At 41.2% G+C, this 16,991-nt stretch overlaps 2 protein-coding genes across 2 annotated transcripts in view; one reads left to right on the forward strand and one right to left on the reverse strand.

The window, feature by feature from the left end:
* ubiad1 (UbiA prenyltransferase domain containing 1) overlaps window positions 1-6,322 on the reverse strand; it is a 35,198-nt gene extending 28,876 nt beyond the window's left edge. Inside the window, exon 1 of the mRNA XM_061903703.1 lies at window positions 6,173-6,322. The gene's annotated coding sequence lies outside the window, so the exon portion shown is untranslated. The remainder of the gene's footprint in view (window positions 1-6,172) is intronic.
* Window positions 1-16,991, forward strand: part of mmp23ba (matrix metallopeptidase 23ba) — a 28,305-nt gene that overhangs the window by 3,672 nt on the left and 7,642 nt on the right. The window contains exons 2-5 of the mRNA XM_061903701.1: window positions 8,873-9,009; window positions 15,253-15,392; window positions 15,802-15,969; window positions 16,041-16,205. Of these exons, the coding sequence (XP_061759685.1) occupies window positions 8,873-9,009; window positions 15,253-15,392; window positions 15,802-15,969; window positions 16,041-16,205 (610 nt within the window). The remainder of the gene's footprint in view (window positions 1-8,872; window positions 9,010-15,252; window positions 15,393-15,801; window positions 15,970-16,040; window positions 16,206-16,991) is intronic.

Below are 16,991 nucleotides of genomic sequence, written 5' to 3' on the forward strand. Positions count from 1 at the left end.
TGAGAGGTGGACTTTTCCCACTCTGCCACTCAGTTTTGACACAAATCCATGACTAATGACAGTGTTTCAGAAAAAATTATTCAGAATCAATAAACATGGTGACTAACGAGATCCAGTTGTAGATGTCCATATCGCAAGGATGGTATTTTCTGTGCTTCCCCGAGCACCAGGATTCCCGAGGAATGACTTTATTTCATTTCCTTGGCTTGGCGCTCTCATTACGTGTCCATCACGGTTACATAACATCCTGATTGAGATAAGCATCTTCTGTGTATGTCAGGAGGGCCAGACAGACAAATTCGATTAGTACCTAAAGACTTTTTTCATCTCCTTCACAATATTAAAAAAAACATAACAGTAATATCCAAGTAAGGATACAAGCCAGAATCCACGGCTGAGGATCTGGCGTCGCTTAAAGATTCTCCGGGACGTTTTGTTTAAAATGTTTGCGCTTGTTTAGTCTACAGCGCTTCGTCGTTTATGGTACATATTTTCTGAGGAGCAAGGGAAGAGTTTGAGGGAACAAAACAAGTACGAGAAAAATCTGTGCTGGCACTGCCATGTTAAACAACTCAGGAATGACTTATTATTTATGAATGAGGGAAATAAACGGAGCTGGGTGATATCTTTAGCATGTGAAGTTGAAGCACAAGCCTGTGTGGCTGCAATATTTGGCAGAGGAAAAGAAGGAAGCACGGCATCTATTTATCTTGATTGGGCGAGGCCGACACGGGAAGTCAGCAGTGAGGAAAATACAACAGTGAATAAAGGCTCTTTGCTCAAAATTAAACGCCAAATGTGACTTGCAGGAAGCCTCAATATGAAAAGGAAAAAAAAATCTTATCACCTACATTACAGGCAAGGGGCAGACTGGGAATTAGGAACTGGACTTTTTTAACCCAGACCACACCATGATCTACATTTTCACCTTAAAAGACTATCATTTCATAGAGGAAGCGAGACAATGAAGAATTAAGAAACAAGAAAGTCCAAGTCATGGTTAAGTTATTAACTAGAGATAATGGCTTTTTTGCCGATATCCGATATTCAACTCTTAATTACCGATAGCAATATCAACCAATATCGATATATAAGGTCGTGGAATTAACACATTATCATGCTTAATTTTGTTTTGATGCCCCGCTGGATGCATTAAACGATGTAACAAGGTTTCCTAAAATAAATCAACTGAAATTATTGAAAAAAATGCCAACATGGCACTGCCATATTTATTATTGAGGTCACAAAGTACATTCTTTTTTTAACATGTCTCAAAAAAGCAGCTTGGAATTTGGGACATGCTCTCCATGAGAGAGCATGAGGAGGTTGAGGTCGGGGGGTGTATATGGTAGCGTGTTTATTGTAGCGTCCCGGAAGAGTTAGTGCTGCAAGGGGTATTTGTTCTGTTGTGTTTATGTTGTGTTACGGTGCGGATGTTCTTCCGAAATGTGATTGTCGTGGGTTCACAGTGTGGCGCATATTTGTAACAGTGTTAAAGTTGTTTATACGGCCACCCACAGTGTGACCTGTATGGCTGTTGACAAAGTATGAATTGCATTCACTTAAGTGTGGAAGCGCTATAGATATTACGTGACTGGGCCGGCACGCAAATGCAGTGCCTTTAAGGTTTATTTGCGATCCGAACTGCTCCCGTCGTCCGTGTACACAGCGGCCTTTTAAAAAGTCATGAATTTTACTTTTTGAAACCGATAATTAACGATATTACATTTTAAAGCACTTATCGGCCGATGATATCTTCACGGTGGCAGAGGGGTTAGTGCGTCTGCCTCACAATACGAAGGTCCTGAGTAGTCTGGGGTTCAATCCCGGGCTCTGGATCTTTCTGTGTGGAGTTTGCATGTCCTCCACGTGAATGCGTGGGTTCCGTCCGGGTTCTCCGGCTTGCTCCCACCTCCAAAGACATGCACCTGGGAATAGGTTGATTGGCAACACTAAATTGGCCCTAGTGTGTGAATGTGAGTGTGAATGTTGTCTGTCTATCTGTGTTGGCCCTGTGATGAAGTAGCGACTTGTCTAGGGTGTACACCGCCTTCCGCCCAATTGTAGCTGAGATGTGCACCAGCGCCCCCCGTGACCCCAAAGGGAATAAGCGGTAAAAAAATGGATGGATGAATGGATGGATATCGGCAGTCCGATATTAAGGCTTTTTTTTTTTTTAAATAACATTGAATCAACTTGTGTTTTTATGAATTTGTTATCGTTTAAAGCATTAATTCTGATCTCAACCTAAAAAAAGGACAGGATTTAAAAAAAACATTCAAAACAGAATACTGTATTGACACGTTTTATACTACGCAGACTAGTAAACACTAGATGGCAGTAAAAGCACATACTCAGGTCTCATTGTCAAATTACTGTACTGTTTTAATTAATTGAAACTAAAAATTGTAAAAAAAAAAAAATTATAAATACAAAAAGAAACACCGCCAAAGGCTTCCTTATTGTCTGCTCTATCATTCACTGACATTCTCAATGTTTATTTTACACTTGAAAAGTGTTTTTCCATCTTCAAAATCCATTTATGTTCCAACATATTTACCCCCAGCATGTTAAAAGCATTTGTGAACTGTTGAGAATGATCGATGGCAGTAATATTTTGTTGTTAAATGAGAGACAATGAGAGATTATCATCACTTGCCATGTAAATGCTGCCTCTTTACTAGGTCAGCATTGCCAATGAAAATATATTTTTAATTGTCTTACTTATTAATAAAGGCTGTAGGTGTAAAGGCTAAATTACAATTTAAAAAACGTAAATAAATGTGTACCGGTATACACAACATTACCCAGAAGGCTTAGCTCTGTAGACAAGAAACGGAAGTAGGTCTGAGAATATGCAGGACAATTGTGCCAGTTGAGCAATAAATAGTTTTACACTTTGCTGTTCCTGCTTGTCCTACACAAGAAACAAACATAAGTTTAATTAGACAGTGGACAAGTGCGTTTCAGCGCCGCACAGAGACAGGTTAGCTTGACGAAAATGACAAGCATTTTTATACTTGGCAAACTCATCCCGCGGGCTGGATAAAACCTGTTTATGGGCTTAATCCGGCCCGCGGGCCTTACGTTTGACATCCGTAGGCTTAGACCTACTCAGTGGCCTTGTGGTTAGAGTGTCCGCCCTGAGATCGGTAGGTCGTGAGTTCAAACCCCGGCCGAGTCATTCCAAAGACTATGAAAATGGGACCCGTTATCTCCCTGCTTGGCACCCAGCATCAAGGGTTGGGAGTGGCGTTTAAATCACCAAAATGTTTTCCGAGCGCGGCCACCGCTGCTGCTCACTACTCTCCTCACCTCCCAAGGGATAATAGTAGATTGCACAGTACAGTACATATTCCGTACAATTGACCACTAAATAATAACACCCAAATAAGTTTTTCAACTTGTTTAAGTCGGGGTCCACGTTAATCAATTCATGGTGAAGCTGCGAGCTTTAGATAAAGATGCGAGGGTGCGCACAGTTTATGGAGATTGGTTGAATTTGCATAAATTGCCACAATTGCAAAATCCACCAGGGACTGTATAAACCAAAGTTATCAGGCAGGATGTTTGTTCTTTGAATATATAAATAACTTGGACTTTAACCTTAGGATTGGCTTTAGCCTAGAGCTGGGATGTCAAACTAATTTTAGATCGGGGGCCACATGGAGAAAAATCTACTCCCAAGAGGGCCGGACTGGTAAAATCACGGCACGATATCTTAAAAATAAAGACAACTTCAGATTGTTTTCTTTGTTTAAAAATAGAACAAACACGTTCTGAAAATGTACAAATCATGTTGATAGGTCTTTTTTACACTTGCATGTTGCGGTTAATAGATTTCGATATTTTTTTGTCGTTATTTATACTTTCTGAATAAATGATGTGATGATGTTCATCAATCAACTCATTGATGTTAATTTTCAATACATCAAGATAAAAAAATAGTATCAAAATCAAATTGCATGATTTTATTTATGTAGTTTTATCATTTCAACATCATGTGGTTTATTTTTTTTTTTACATATCATATACATAATCTACAAAGATACAATGATTTGCTAGTGCAGCATTTAGTGGAAACATTTAGAACAGCAGTTTCTTTCAGAAAAGAATTTCGGGTCATTTTTATACTTGGCAAACTTATCCCGCGGGCCGGATAAAACCTGTTTTACGGGCCTGATCCGGCCCGCGGGCCTTACGTTTGACACCCGTAGGCCTAGACCTGCTCAGTGGCCTTGAGGTTAGAGTGTCCGCCCGGAGATCGGTAGGTCGTGAGTTCAAACCCCGGCTGAGTCATGCCAAAGACTATAAAAATGGGACCTGTTACCTCCCTGCTTGGCACTCAGCATCAGTGGTTGGAAGTGGGGTTTAAATCACCAAAATGTTTTCCGGACGCGGCCACCGCTGCTGCCCACTGCTCCCCTCACCTCCCAAGGAATGAACAAGGGGATAGGTGAAATGCAGAGGACACATATCACCACACCTAGTGTGTGTGTGACAATCATTGGTACTTTAACTTTAACTTTATATAACTGGCAGCCCAAGAGCCGAATTCAGCCCTTGAAATGACACCAGACCGGCCCACTGAGTTCAGTTTAAAACACAGGCGACTAACATTTTTGAAGGATATTCTTAAAAACAGAGTTCTTCTGCTATAGAGAGGAACTTGGACCACAACAAACACATTGGCAGATGATCCTTTTAACCTCCTAAAAGGCCAGCATCCACGACAGTGAACACTTGTATTTTGCATAAAAGAATGAATTTATAACTCTGAAAAAATGAAAAGACCAAAAATATATGTCCACTACAGATAAAGCTGGTTCTGAAAATAATAACAGTGTAGGGAGAAGTCCGACACCTCAGTCCTTCGCATGTTGTAAATGTTGCCTTGCAACAATTTTAGTGGAATAGCCTGAGCCTACAGTATCACTACGCAGCCCTCAGAGGAAAAAAGATGTGGACAGACCTTTTTTTTAATAATTTAATCTGGGCCAAAAATCAATCAATCAATGTTTACTTATATAGCCCTAAATCACTAGTGTCTCAAAGGGCTGCACAAACCACTACGACATCCTCGGTAGGCCCACATAAGGGCAAGGAAAACTCACACCCAGTGGGACGTCGGTGACAATGATGACTATGAGAAACTTGGAGAGGAGGAATGAATTTGATTGAAAACACATGTTTAAAAGGCAATTAAACACCTTCATTTCCTGCGCGCGGCACACGCTGCTGCTCACTGCTCCCCTCACCTACCAGGTGGTGATCATGGGGATGGATCAAATGCAGAGGACACATTTCACCACACCGAGTGTGTGTGAGACAATCATTGGAACTTTAACTTCATCGGAATGCCTTTTTTAATTTTTGATTGAAATTTTCAAAAGAAACTTCTATTGAATCAGGTTTTCACCGCACTTTTGTCCTGTGGAGCTAGCATTAACCACATTACAGTCACAGCACAAGCAAACAAATTAATGCTAAAGAAGCTGAAATAAGTCAATACTATCGATTTTTACGAATAAAAACTTACCTGTTTAACCTGTGTCAACATTCCAGAAAAAAAGCAGTAATAGCATTGTGTGACACATATGAAGATTAGAAGTACTGTAGCCTTGTGTAATTGTTTACGTCTTATATACTGGATTGTAGGTTATACAATATATTTTGGAATGTGCATCCCCTGAGAGCCAGCAGTAGACATTTGCATTAAATTTTTTTTAATATTTATGTATTTGTAGTGCATATTTGTTTTTTTAATTTTCCTGAGGGAACTCTCCTGAAGGAATCAATTAAGTACTATTGATATGTCTACATATTTGTATTTGTAATGCGGACTAAAGAAACAGTGTCACGATTTTTCCAGATCGTCTTGGTCCTTTGTTAAATGTTTTCTTCGTTTCTGTATTCCCTGTATTCAGTATTTATTTCCACTTCCTGTTTGCCTCCGCCACTTCTGTAGTCTGAGCGCTGGCTCCCTCACATGACACGCCTGTCTCCCATTGCCAATCAGGATGCTTCTTATGCCATCTCTGTCCTCTGAATGGTGCTGGATAACTTTTGCTTCGTACCTTGATGTGCTTCAAAGCGCTCCCTGGGCCTGTTTTGACTCGTGCACTTCATTGATGCACTATTTTTTTTACTTCTGAAGAAAAAGCCTTTTTACCTGCATGGTGTTTCTATCGTCTCTGCATCTTCGGGTGCATGCCGTTTTAAGTCTCTGCATCCAGGGTTTACATGCCGTTTTCTGTTTTTGCATCCTGGGTTGCACGCCGTTTACAGTCTCTGCATTCTGGGGTCCAGGCCGATATGAAACCTAACAGACCAAAAAAAATTTTTCACTGTAGAGTATACAAAGCTAACCTTATATCATGGGCTTTAAGTATTTGTGTGAAGAAATGGAGTGATCCCCACATGAGCCGGAGGCACTCACCTCTTTTAGGAAGACACTCAAGCATATGGGCGCAGAGGGCGGAGCCATCGCCTGGAGTAAAAGAGATATGAGGGGTGGGATGAGGGTAGTATGCACAAAACAATAGCTGTATTTGCATTAGCATTAGTATAGAAACACATATAAACAACATATTAGGACCGAGGGTCCATGGTTCAAATCCCACCTAGTACCAACCTCGTCACGTCCGTTGTGTCCTGAGCAAGACACTTCACCCTTGCTCCTGATGGGTGCTGGTTGGCGCCTTGCATGGCAGCTCCCTCCGTCAGTGTGTGAATGTGTGTGTGAATGGGTAAATGTGGAAGTAGTGTCAAAGCGCTTTGAGTACCTTGAAGGTAGAAAAGCGCTATACAAGTACAACCCATTTATGAATTGATTTACGTGGACCCCGACTTAAACAATTTGAAAAACTTATTCGGGTGTTACCATTTTGTGGTCAATTGTACAGAATATATACTCTACTGCATACCTGCCAACCTTGAGACCTTCAAATTCAGGAGATTTGGGGGGGGTGGGGGATGGGAGCAGGGTGTTCACTTATTTACACATATACACACACATAACACTCCTCTCTACTCATTGTTGTATTCGAAAGTGCAATGCTTTGCGGCCAGTAGCACAGCCTCTGAAGGAGCATAGGTGAAATTTAATTTGCAGGAAAGGAGTGAGTTTAGGGTTGAATTGTCCATTCTCGTTCTATTCTCTGTCACTATCTTTTTTTGGACATTACTACTTGCGGTGGTTTTGAAGCAATGCGTGTTTGGAATCGGGATGTTGTGTGTTAATGTGACGGCTGGAATAAACACACGCTGAGAAATAGCTCCGTGCCTGCCTACTTTATGGGTTATAGATAAACCTATGATTAACGGAGACAAATATAATAGTCTCCTTCTTGTGTGTGCAGTTGCGCACTGAGCTTCAAAATCCGTAGATGTTATAACGTGACTGGGCCGGCATGCTGTTTATACGGAGGAAAAGTGGACGTGACGACAGGCTGTCCTCACTCAGGTCTGGCTGGAAATCGGGAGAAATTTGGGAGAATCATTGTCCCGGGAGATGCAATGAAATTCGGGAGTCTCCCGAAAAATTCGGGAGACTCCAGAATTTCTATTAATAAAATCTATTAATAAAAGTTTAAATCAATCAAAACATACTGGAGGGATGCATCATGGTATGGGTTACCTGGACCCATACAGTTGGTTAAACTTGGGGTAAAATGGACCCCGATAGTGGAACCACGTGCTTTCACCCAGCCAGTTATTGAAATACACGACATAACTGTCATGTATTTCATTCATCCATCCATCCATTTTCTACCGCTTATTCCCTTTCGGGGTCGCGGGGGGCGCTGGCGCTTATCTCAGCTACATTCGGGCGGAAGGCAGGGTACACCCTGGACGAGTCGCCACCTCATCGCAGGGCCAACACAGATAGACAGACAACATTCACACTCACATTCACACACTAGGGCCAATTTAGTGTTGCCAATCAACCTATCCCCAGGTGCATGTCTTTGGAAGTGGGAGGAAGCCGGAGTACCCGGAGGGAACCCACGCATTCACGGGGAGAACATGCAAACTCCACACAGAAAGATCCCGAGCCTGGATTTGAACCCAGGACTGCAGGAACTTCGTAATGTGAGGCAGACGCACTAACCCCTCTGCCACCGTGAAGCCCCGTATTCAGGTAACACAAAATTGAGAGAAAAAAATCTGTATATATTTTATTGTGAGTAATATAATACGTGTCCCAAAGGGTTAAACAGTCCTATAAATCAGCCTAAAACATGTTAAGAGAGTGAAAAGTTCCCATTATCATGCCTTTTTTGGGTCAATGTCCTATTTTGGGAAAAAAGGATTCATCCCTGAAGTCCATCGCCATAAAATTGACCGATAATGTGGAATATTGCGGTCAAGACAAACCAAAACCTGTTTGTTTGGTCACGGCTTATTTATGACAGCATTAAACCGCAATGCAAGCCTGTCAAAGCAGCACAAAGAGGCTCCAACCCAGGTGTTATTACCTGGAATTTGTACTCTAAAGACACATTAGATAGGGACACCGATCATTTTTCAGTGTTTGGAAAGCACTTCCACTGCTGACCTTTTCATTTTCCGTGAGGCCCAACTCCAGTGCATGAAAACATAGTAAGTGCCGTACTTGCAAAGCAATGAAATAGTAGCGGCCCGGCACTGCTGCTACGGTTATATGACAAATGGAATTTATGCCTGCTTGCTAAAGTCAAAGCCTTCTGACGCTTGTATTCAGCCAGAAAAACAGTCATCTATCTGCCTCAATTTCCTCACAAGCTTCCTCAAACCTTCTTTCAGGGCCGAGCTGCCAGAGCTCTTAAATTCTCTTTGAGAAAGTCGAGGTTGTGTGAGGTGATTAATCAAAGGTTTCTCTTTGTCCAAGGAAGAAGCTTACACCACTGTGTTGCTCATCGGAATGCGCAAAGAGGCCCACTCGCAAGTGCTTCACCTCTCCAGGAACAAGCGCTACACCCTCACCCCGGAGCAGCTCAAATGGGACAAGCTCAAGCTCACATACAAGTAACCTCATCCATATTTGCTACAAACTACTGTCATTAACTACTAATCGGCACCAAATTGAAAAAAAACATACTTCCTGCGTACTCGGTGGAACATTTACAATCAAACACAAAACATTCCAGGATGTCTCAACCTCCACTTTGTTCATATTGAAAACGATTCCCGTAGGAAATGACGGAAATTAAATGTGTCCGTTCCAGGGTCAGACGGACGCCACCATAAAACGTTTATCGACTGCACAGTTGATAACATTTTTGTAAACATTTGCATTTGAAAATATGGTATATTTCCTTTATTGATTAATTATTAATTAATTTCACTGCTCGCTGTACATATCCTACAAAGTCAGACATACACTGTTACGATGTCCATTTCTCAGATGATGTAATTGTTGAGGACTCAAATGCCTATATCAACCAAACATACCCCCGTCCACATCCCACCCCCCGGATTGTAAATAATGTAAATAATTCAATGTATATACTCAGATGATTAACTTGTGTGATGACTGTATTATGCTGATAGTATATATTTGTACCATGAATTTGATTAACGTGGACCTCGACTTAAACAAAAGAAAAACTTATTTGGGTGTTACCATTTAGTGGTCAATTGTACGGAATATGTACTGTACTGTGCAATCTACTAACAAAAGTTTCAATCAATCAATCAATCCCGGGAAAAAAACGGGCAGAACACATTAGGAGCTGCACAGATTCGTCGACTTTAAGAGCCACAATGACGTTTTTTCATTGACGTTGAATGATCACAGAATTTTGGCGATCTTTTTGCGTTGATGTGGGTGAAGTAGCCAAACTCAAATGCATTGGTCCCCTACCAGAGGTGTGTGGAGCAGCCAAGACTTCCGTTACTTAAGAGCATTGATTGATTGATTGAAACTTTGTATAGTAGATTACAAAGTACAGTACATATTCTGTACAATTGACTACTAAATGGTAACACCCGAATACGTTTTTCAACTTGTTAAAGTCGGGGTCCACGTTAATCAATTTAATCATTTTTTTGTCATGCCCAACACCCCTAAATTTAAATACAATTGAGAACCTGATATTTATTTATCCGTAAAAAAAACAAAAACACTATGTGTTGCCTGGGATAGCACCAACATGCCACCTAGCTGAAGATTTCTATATTCTATTCTCACGCCCCCATTGTATAAGAAGTACTGGGCTAAAGATAGTTGGTGTGTGTGTAAAAGAGACACTGCTACTAAAAAATACTACAAAAATGCACATTTTACAGTCACTGTGTTACAACAGGGTTATTCTTCGCATATGCGCAGCTATAACGTAAAAGGACTAATTTACTGCAATACGTTCTCTCCTGTTAAAGGTTGAATGTTTGTAGGCTGAAACAAATCTTTGTACTGACGCAGATGACAGTGCATGATATAAATGTTCTTTTTATGGTTTGTTAAAAAAAAGTGGGCTGCCTGATTCCACTGCTGCGGGGATGTAAATATGTCACTTTTTACAGGACCACCAATATTTTTGAGTGCGGTAACTGCCAGGCTCCGTTTGATTGGTGAAAGGGAATCAAAGGTCACTTGGTGCTCAGTGGCCTAATAGGTTAGTGTCCGCCCTGAGACTGGAAGGTTGTGAGTTCAAACCCTGGCTGAGTCATACCAAATACTTTAAAAATGGGACCCATTTTCTCCCTGCTTGGCACTCAGCATCAAGGGTTGGAATTGGGGGTTAAATCACCAACATGATTCCTGAGCGCTCCTTGAGGTTTTGAGCCAAAACCTCCCTGAGGTTTTGGCTCAAAATCTCACGATACATGGCCCCATTCATTGTTTCCTTAACACGGATCAGTCGTCCTGTCCCCTTAGCAGAAAAACAGCCCCAAAGCATGATGTTTCCAGCCCCATGCTTCACAGTAGGTATGGTGTTCTTGGGATGCAACTCAGTATTTTTCTTCCTCCAAACACGACAAGTTGAGTTTATACCAAAAAGTTATATTTTGGTTTCATCTGACCACATGACATTCTCCCAATCCTCTGCTGTATCATCCATGTGCTCTGGCAAACTTCAGACGGGCCTGGACATGCACTGGCTTAAGCGGGGGGACATGTCTGACACTGCAGGATTCGATTCCCTGTCGGCGTAGTGTGTTACTGATGGTAACCTTTGTTACTTTGGTCCCAGCTCTCTGCAGGTCATTCACCAGTTCCCCCTGTGTGGTTCTGGGATTTTTGCTCACCGTTCTCATGATCATTTTGACCCCATGGGATGAGATCTTGAATGAAGCCCCAGATCGAGGGAGATTATCAGTGGTCTTGTATGTATTCCATTTTCTGATAATTAGTCCCACAGTTGATTTTTTCACACTAAGCCGCTTGCCTATTGTAGATTCACTCTTCCCAGTCTGGTGCATGTCTACAATTTTTTTCCTGCTGTCCTTCAACAGCTCTTTGGTCTGGGCCATAGTGGAGTTTGGAGTCTGACTGTTTGAGGCTGTGGACAGGTGTCTTTTATACAGATGAGTTCAAACAGGTTCCATTAACACAGGTAACGAGTGGAGGACAGAAAAGCTTCTTAAAGAAGTTACAAGTCTGTGAGAGCCAGAGATCTTCCTTTTTTGAAGTGACCAAATACTTATTTTCCAACATAATTTGCAACAAAATTCTTTAAAATTCCTACAATGTGAATTCCTGGATTTTTTTTTTCACATTCTGTCTCTAACAGTTGAAGTGTGCCTATGATGAAAATTACAGACCTCTGTCATCATTTTAAGGGGGAGAACTTGCACAATCGGTGGCTGACTAAATACTTTTTTGCCCCAATATATATATATATATATATATATATACATATATATATATATATATATATTTATACATATATATATATATATATCTAATATATAAATACACACACACATATTTGCACATATATATATAGATATACATATAGATAGATCTATATATACATATATGTACACACATATATACATATACACAGATATATATATATATATAAATAGATCTATATATACATATATGTACACACATATATACATATACACAGATATATATATATATATATATATATCAATCAATCAATCAATGTTTACTTATATAGCCCTAAATCACTAGTGTCTCAAAGGGCTGCACAAACCACTAACGACATCCTCGGTAGGCCCACATAAGGGCAAGGAAAACTCACACCCAGTGGGACGTCGGTGACAATGATGACTATGAGAACCTTGGAGAGGAGGAAAGCAATGGATGTCGAGCGGGTCCAACATGATACTGTGAAAGTTCAATCCATAATGGATCCAACACAGTCGCGAGAGTCCAGTCCAAAGCAGATCCAACACAGCAGCGAGAGTCCCGTTCACAGCGGAGCCAGCCGGAAACCATCCCAAGCGGAGGCGGATCAGCAGCGCAGAGATGTCCCCAGCCGATACACAGGCAAGCGGTACATGGCCACCGGATCGGACCGGACCCCCTCCACAAGGGAGAGTGGGACATAGAAGAAAAAGAAAAGAAACGGCAGATCAACTGGTCTAAAAAGGGAGTCTATTTAAAGGCTGGAGTATACAAATGAGTTTTAAGGTGAGACTTAAATGCTTCTACTGAGGTGGCATCTCGAACTGTTACCGGGAGGGCATTCCAGAGTACTGGAGCCCGAACGGAAAACGCTCTATAGCCCGCAGACTTCTTTTGGGGTTTGGGAATCACTAATAAGCCGGAGTCCTTTGAACGCAGATTTCTTGCCGGGACATATGGTACAATACAATCGGCAAGATAGGATGGAGCTAGACCGTGTAGTATTTTATACGTAAGTAGTAAAACCTTAAAGTCACATCTTAAGTGCACAGGAAGCCAGTGCAGGTGTGCCAGTACAGGCGTAATGTGATCAAACTTTCTTGTTCTTGACAAAAGTCTAGCAGCCGCATTTTGTACCAACTGTAATCTTTTAATGCTAGACATAGGGAGACCCGAAAATAATACGTTACAGTAATCAAGGCGAGACGTAACAAACGCATGGATAATGATCTCAGCGTCTTTAGAAGACAGAATGGAGCGAATTTTAGCGATATTACGGAGATGAAAGAAGGGCGTTTTAGTAACGCTTTTAATGTGTGCCTCAAAGGAGAGAGTTGGGTAAAAGATAATACCCGGATTCTTTACCGTGTCGCCTTGTTTAATTGTTTGGTTGTCAAATGTTAGAGTTGTATATATACATATATATATATATATATATATATATATATATATATATATATATATATATACACACACACACACACACACATCAGTGACGTGCGGTGAGGTTCATGGCTGGTGAGATACTGACTTCATCACAGTCAGATTTATGAACATATGAACCCAATAGAGTATCTTATTCACCATTTGATTGGCAGCAGTTAACGGGTTATGTTTAAAAGATCATACCAGCATTCTTCCCTGCTTGGCAGTCAGCATCAGGGGTTGGAATTGGGGGTTAAATCACCAAAAATTATTCTTGGCCGCTGCTGCTCACTGCGCCCCTCACCTCCCAGGGGGTGAACAAGGGGATGGGTCAAATGCAGAGGACAAATTTCACCACACCTAGTGTGTGTGAGACAATCATTGGTACTTTAACTTAATGTAGCAGGTACTTTAGCTAGTATAGTATAGTATAAATAAATTACACTTATTATTATCATTATCAGCGATAATACTGCTAACATTAACAATATTAAATAATCACATGTATGTACAAAATAACAAACACGACAGTACACAGTGTTGTCACTATGACAGGTGTAACCGCGCTCCAGGAGCCGTGTTGATTCATTGTCTTTACTGTAGCATAAAAAATGCAGATGGCCTTAAAACACCACAATACTCAGTCACCATATTTAAGTACCCAAAATAAAGACTCGACATAATAATTCAATCGGATCCGAAACATTGGAGGAAACGGGATTAAAACCCGATGCTAACCGCCCATAGAAAATACATGGGTACGGCTAGTAGCTACTATTAGCAAACAGATAGACTTACCAACTCGGCGCAATATCTCAACATCAAGACACTCTTTCGTCGCATCTCTGCCCTGATGGTCGGCACCTACAAGTTTACAACTAGTTGTAAAATTTTGGACGGTTGTTTTTACGATATGCAGGCAAACGACACCTTTAAAACATACCGGCTTCGGCCTAGTCGAGTAGTGCAAGAATGATCTCTGGGACCATTAGCGCCCTCTACCACTAGGAGGCCGGAGAACAGGAGCCTCACATTGTACGTGTTTCGCAGCTGTTTTATGATTGCCCAGCACAAGAAATACATTACACACATAAAGTTGTTGACAAAATACACTGTACATTATATACCTCAGCTAACTAAATTATGGAAATGTACAATATAATTCATATAGCAATACGGTCTCACTGCACAGCAGGACAGCAGTTAGCCGAGTCATTGCGCAATCCACGGGGAGGCTCAGCAGGCTGTGACTCACCGCAAGTAATTCTCAGTATTTGAACGGCTAACGTGAAAATTAAGCGATTTTGAATGAAAAATATTTCAAAACTGGTGAAGTTAAATAGAAAATAACTTTATAGTATAATCACTGGATTGATATCACAATATAGTCACTGGTATACATATACACATATCTTCCCTGCGGTATATATATATATATATATATATATATATATATATATATATATATATATATATACACCGTATTTCCTTAAATTGCCGTAGGGCATATAGTATGCGCCTGCCTTGAATTACTGCCGGGTCGAACTCGCTTCCCAAAATAATTAGCGCATGCTTAGCATTACCGCCTGGTCAAACTTGTGACGGCACAAGTGACACTTCCCCTGTCATCATTTTCAAAATGGAGGAGGCTGATTTCAATACCGGTAATTTGAAATCGCATAAAGGGAAGAAAATTAAGAGCTATTCAGTAGGATTTAAGGTCCAAGCTTACATCACACTCAGATATTTACTGCATACCTTTGGTAAGTGCCGGAGTGAGAAGAGGTTTTAAAATAATTAGCGCATGCTTACTTTTACCTCATGCCTTTGGTAAGCGCAAGAGTGAGAAGAGGTTTTAAATTATTTAGTTAATCCTGCAAGAGAAAAAAAGTGATGACAACCTGTCTTAATATTTGCTGAACATAAACTGTCAAAGATGAACATGTGGTGGTTTTGGCAGGTCCATATAACAGCAACACTATTGTAAGCTTACTAAATTCCATTCTGCATTGTTGGAATTTCAGGTTGCTGTCCTACCCAACCAACCTGATCAATGCCACAGACACACGTCGAGGCATTGCCAAGGCCTTTTCCATGTGGAGCGACGTCTCGCCCTTCAGCTTCCGTGAGGTACCGGCGGACCAGGAGGCGGACATAAAGATCGGTGGGTGCTTTTAACGATGGCTGCATTGACGTCCAACGTTCTCCTCTTGAGCTGCTTCATCGCATTATTCTCCCTGTGGGGTCGTGTTGAGACGTCTCGGCCTCCAGACTTCTTAAATCATAAAAACCACACATCATAAATTCGGCGAGAGACATCTTTTTAAAATGAAAAACACAAATGCTTAACAACTTCCATACGTGTCAGTCTGTGTTGAGGGCCTCTCAGTCAAGTTTGATCTGTCTCATCCCTTTTGGATCCTCCATAACTTTTTGAGAAAAATCACTGCGCTGCGCACTTCATCATCCCCCTGCTGCGGTGTAAACAGAGCTGAAATAATGGAGCGCAAGCGAGGGGAAAGGAGAGAGGCTTCCCCTCTTTGGCACTGAGTGCGTGTGTGTCTCTTTGGCAGGATTCTACCCCGTCAACCACACAGACTGTCTGCAGTCCCGATTGCACCACTGTTTCGACGGCATCACGGGAGAATTAGCTCATGCTTTCTTCCCGCCGACGGGCGAGATTCACTTTGACGACCACGAATACTGGATTCTGGGGAACATGCGGTTCAGTTGGAAAAAAGGCACGTGCCCTTGCACTTGTTTATGCAGCAAATGAATATTCTATCAACATTTGCGTTTTTTTTTTTCGTAGGGGTCTGGCTCACGGACCTGGTCCATGTGGCAACGCATGAGATAGGCCACGTGCTAGGACTCATGCACTCTAGGGATTCAAAAGCTATCATGCACCTGAATGCAACACTGACAGGGCGCAAACTCATCACACAGGACGAGGTGTGGGGTCTGCACCGTCTCTATGGTTTGTGCCCTTCACTTTAATACTACTCTCTGACAGTAAATCTTTTTGACATTACTAGTTTTGACAACAGAACAATAATAGATATTTTGTGACTGTTCAGTACAGCCCACCCAAGTAGGGTCCAACCTTCATGTTGCTCAGCATTTCCACCGTAGCTTTAAACAAAGGACTCCAAGGGACACCATCCAATATTTGGTCCGGGTTCTTCTTGATTTGTTGATGTTTGTTACAACAACAAGACAAGACTGTATGTCCTTTTTTCTTCTTTAACACATTGCAGTGCATCTAGCACAACCAAATGGGTACCGCAACTACTGGGAAATAAGCATTAAAGTACCAAAAATCATTCTCATTGGATATAAACAAACTTCTAAAAAGTCAAATGCCACTGGAGTCACACAATTAGATTTTTGGCATAGTAACCAAATTGTTCCACGAGTGTTTTGAATACGATATCAGCAGAAATCATAGTACATGCTTTTACTTTTTTGTAGAGTGGGATGTTCAAAAATGTTTACCGAGGTAAAGTTATGAAAAACACTATCCTTACGACAGATTTGTGAGTGTTAATTTGTGTTTTGGCAACACCTAGAGACTTTGTATCTTTAAGTAATATGCAACTATAATTATTTGATACTAGTTCATATAGACAAATGTCGTGTTTTAGATCGCAATATTGTTCAATTAAGTAAACTAATGTATGTTTAGCTTGTGTGCCATTGTGTGCTTAGCTGTTGTGTAGCAAGAAGTACCTTGTGTCCTATAGCCTACCATGTTTACCTTTTG

This window comes from Nerophis ophidion, linkage group LG06 (genome assembly GCF_033978795.1).
Source record: "Nerophis ophidion isolate RoL-2023_Sa linkage group LG06, RoL_Noph_v1.0, whole genome shotgun sequence".
Classification (NCBI taxonomy): domain Eukaryota; kingdom Metazoa; phylum Chordata; class Actinopteri; order Syngnathiformes; family Syngnathidae; genus Nerophis; species Nerophis ophidion.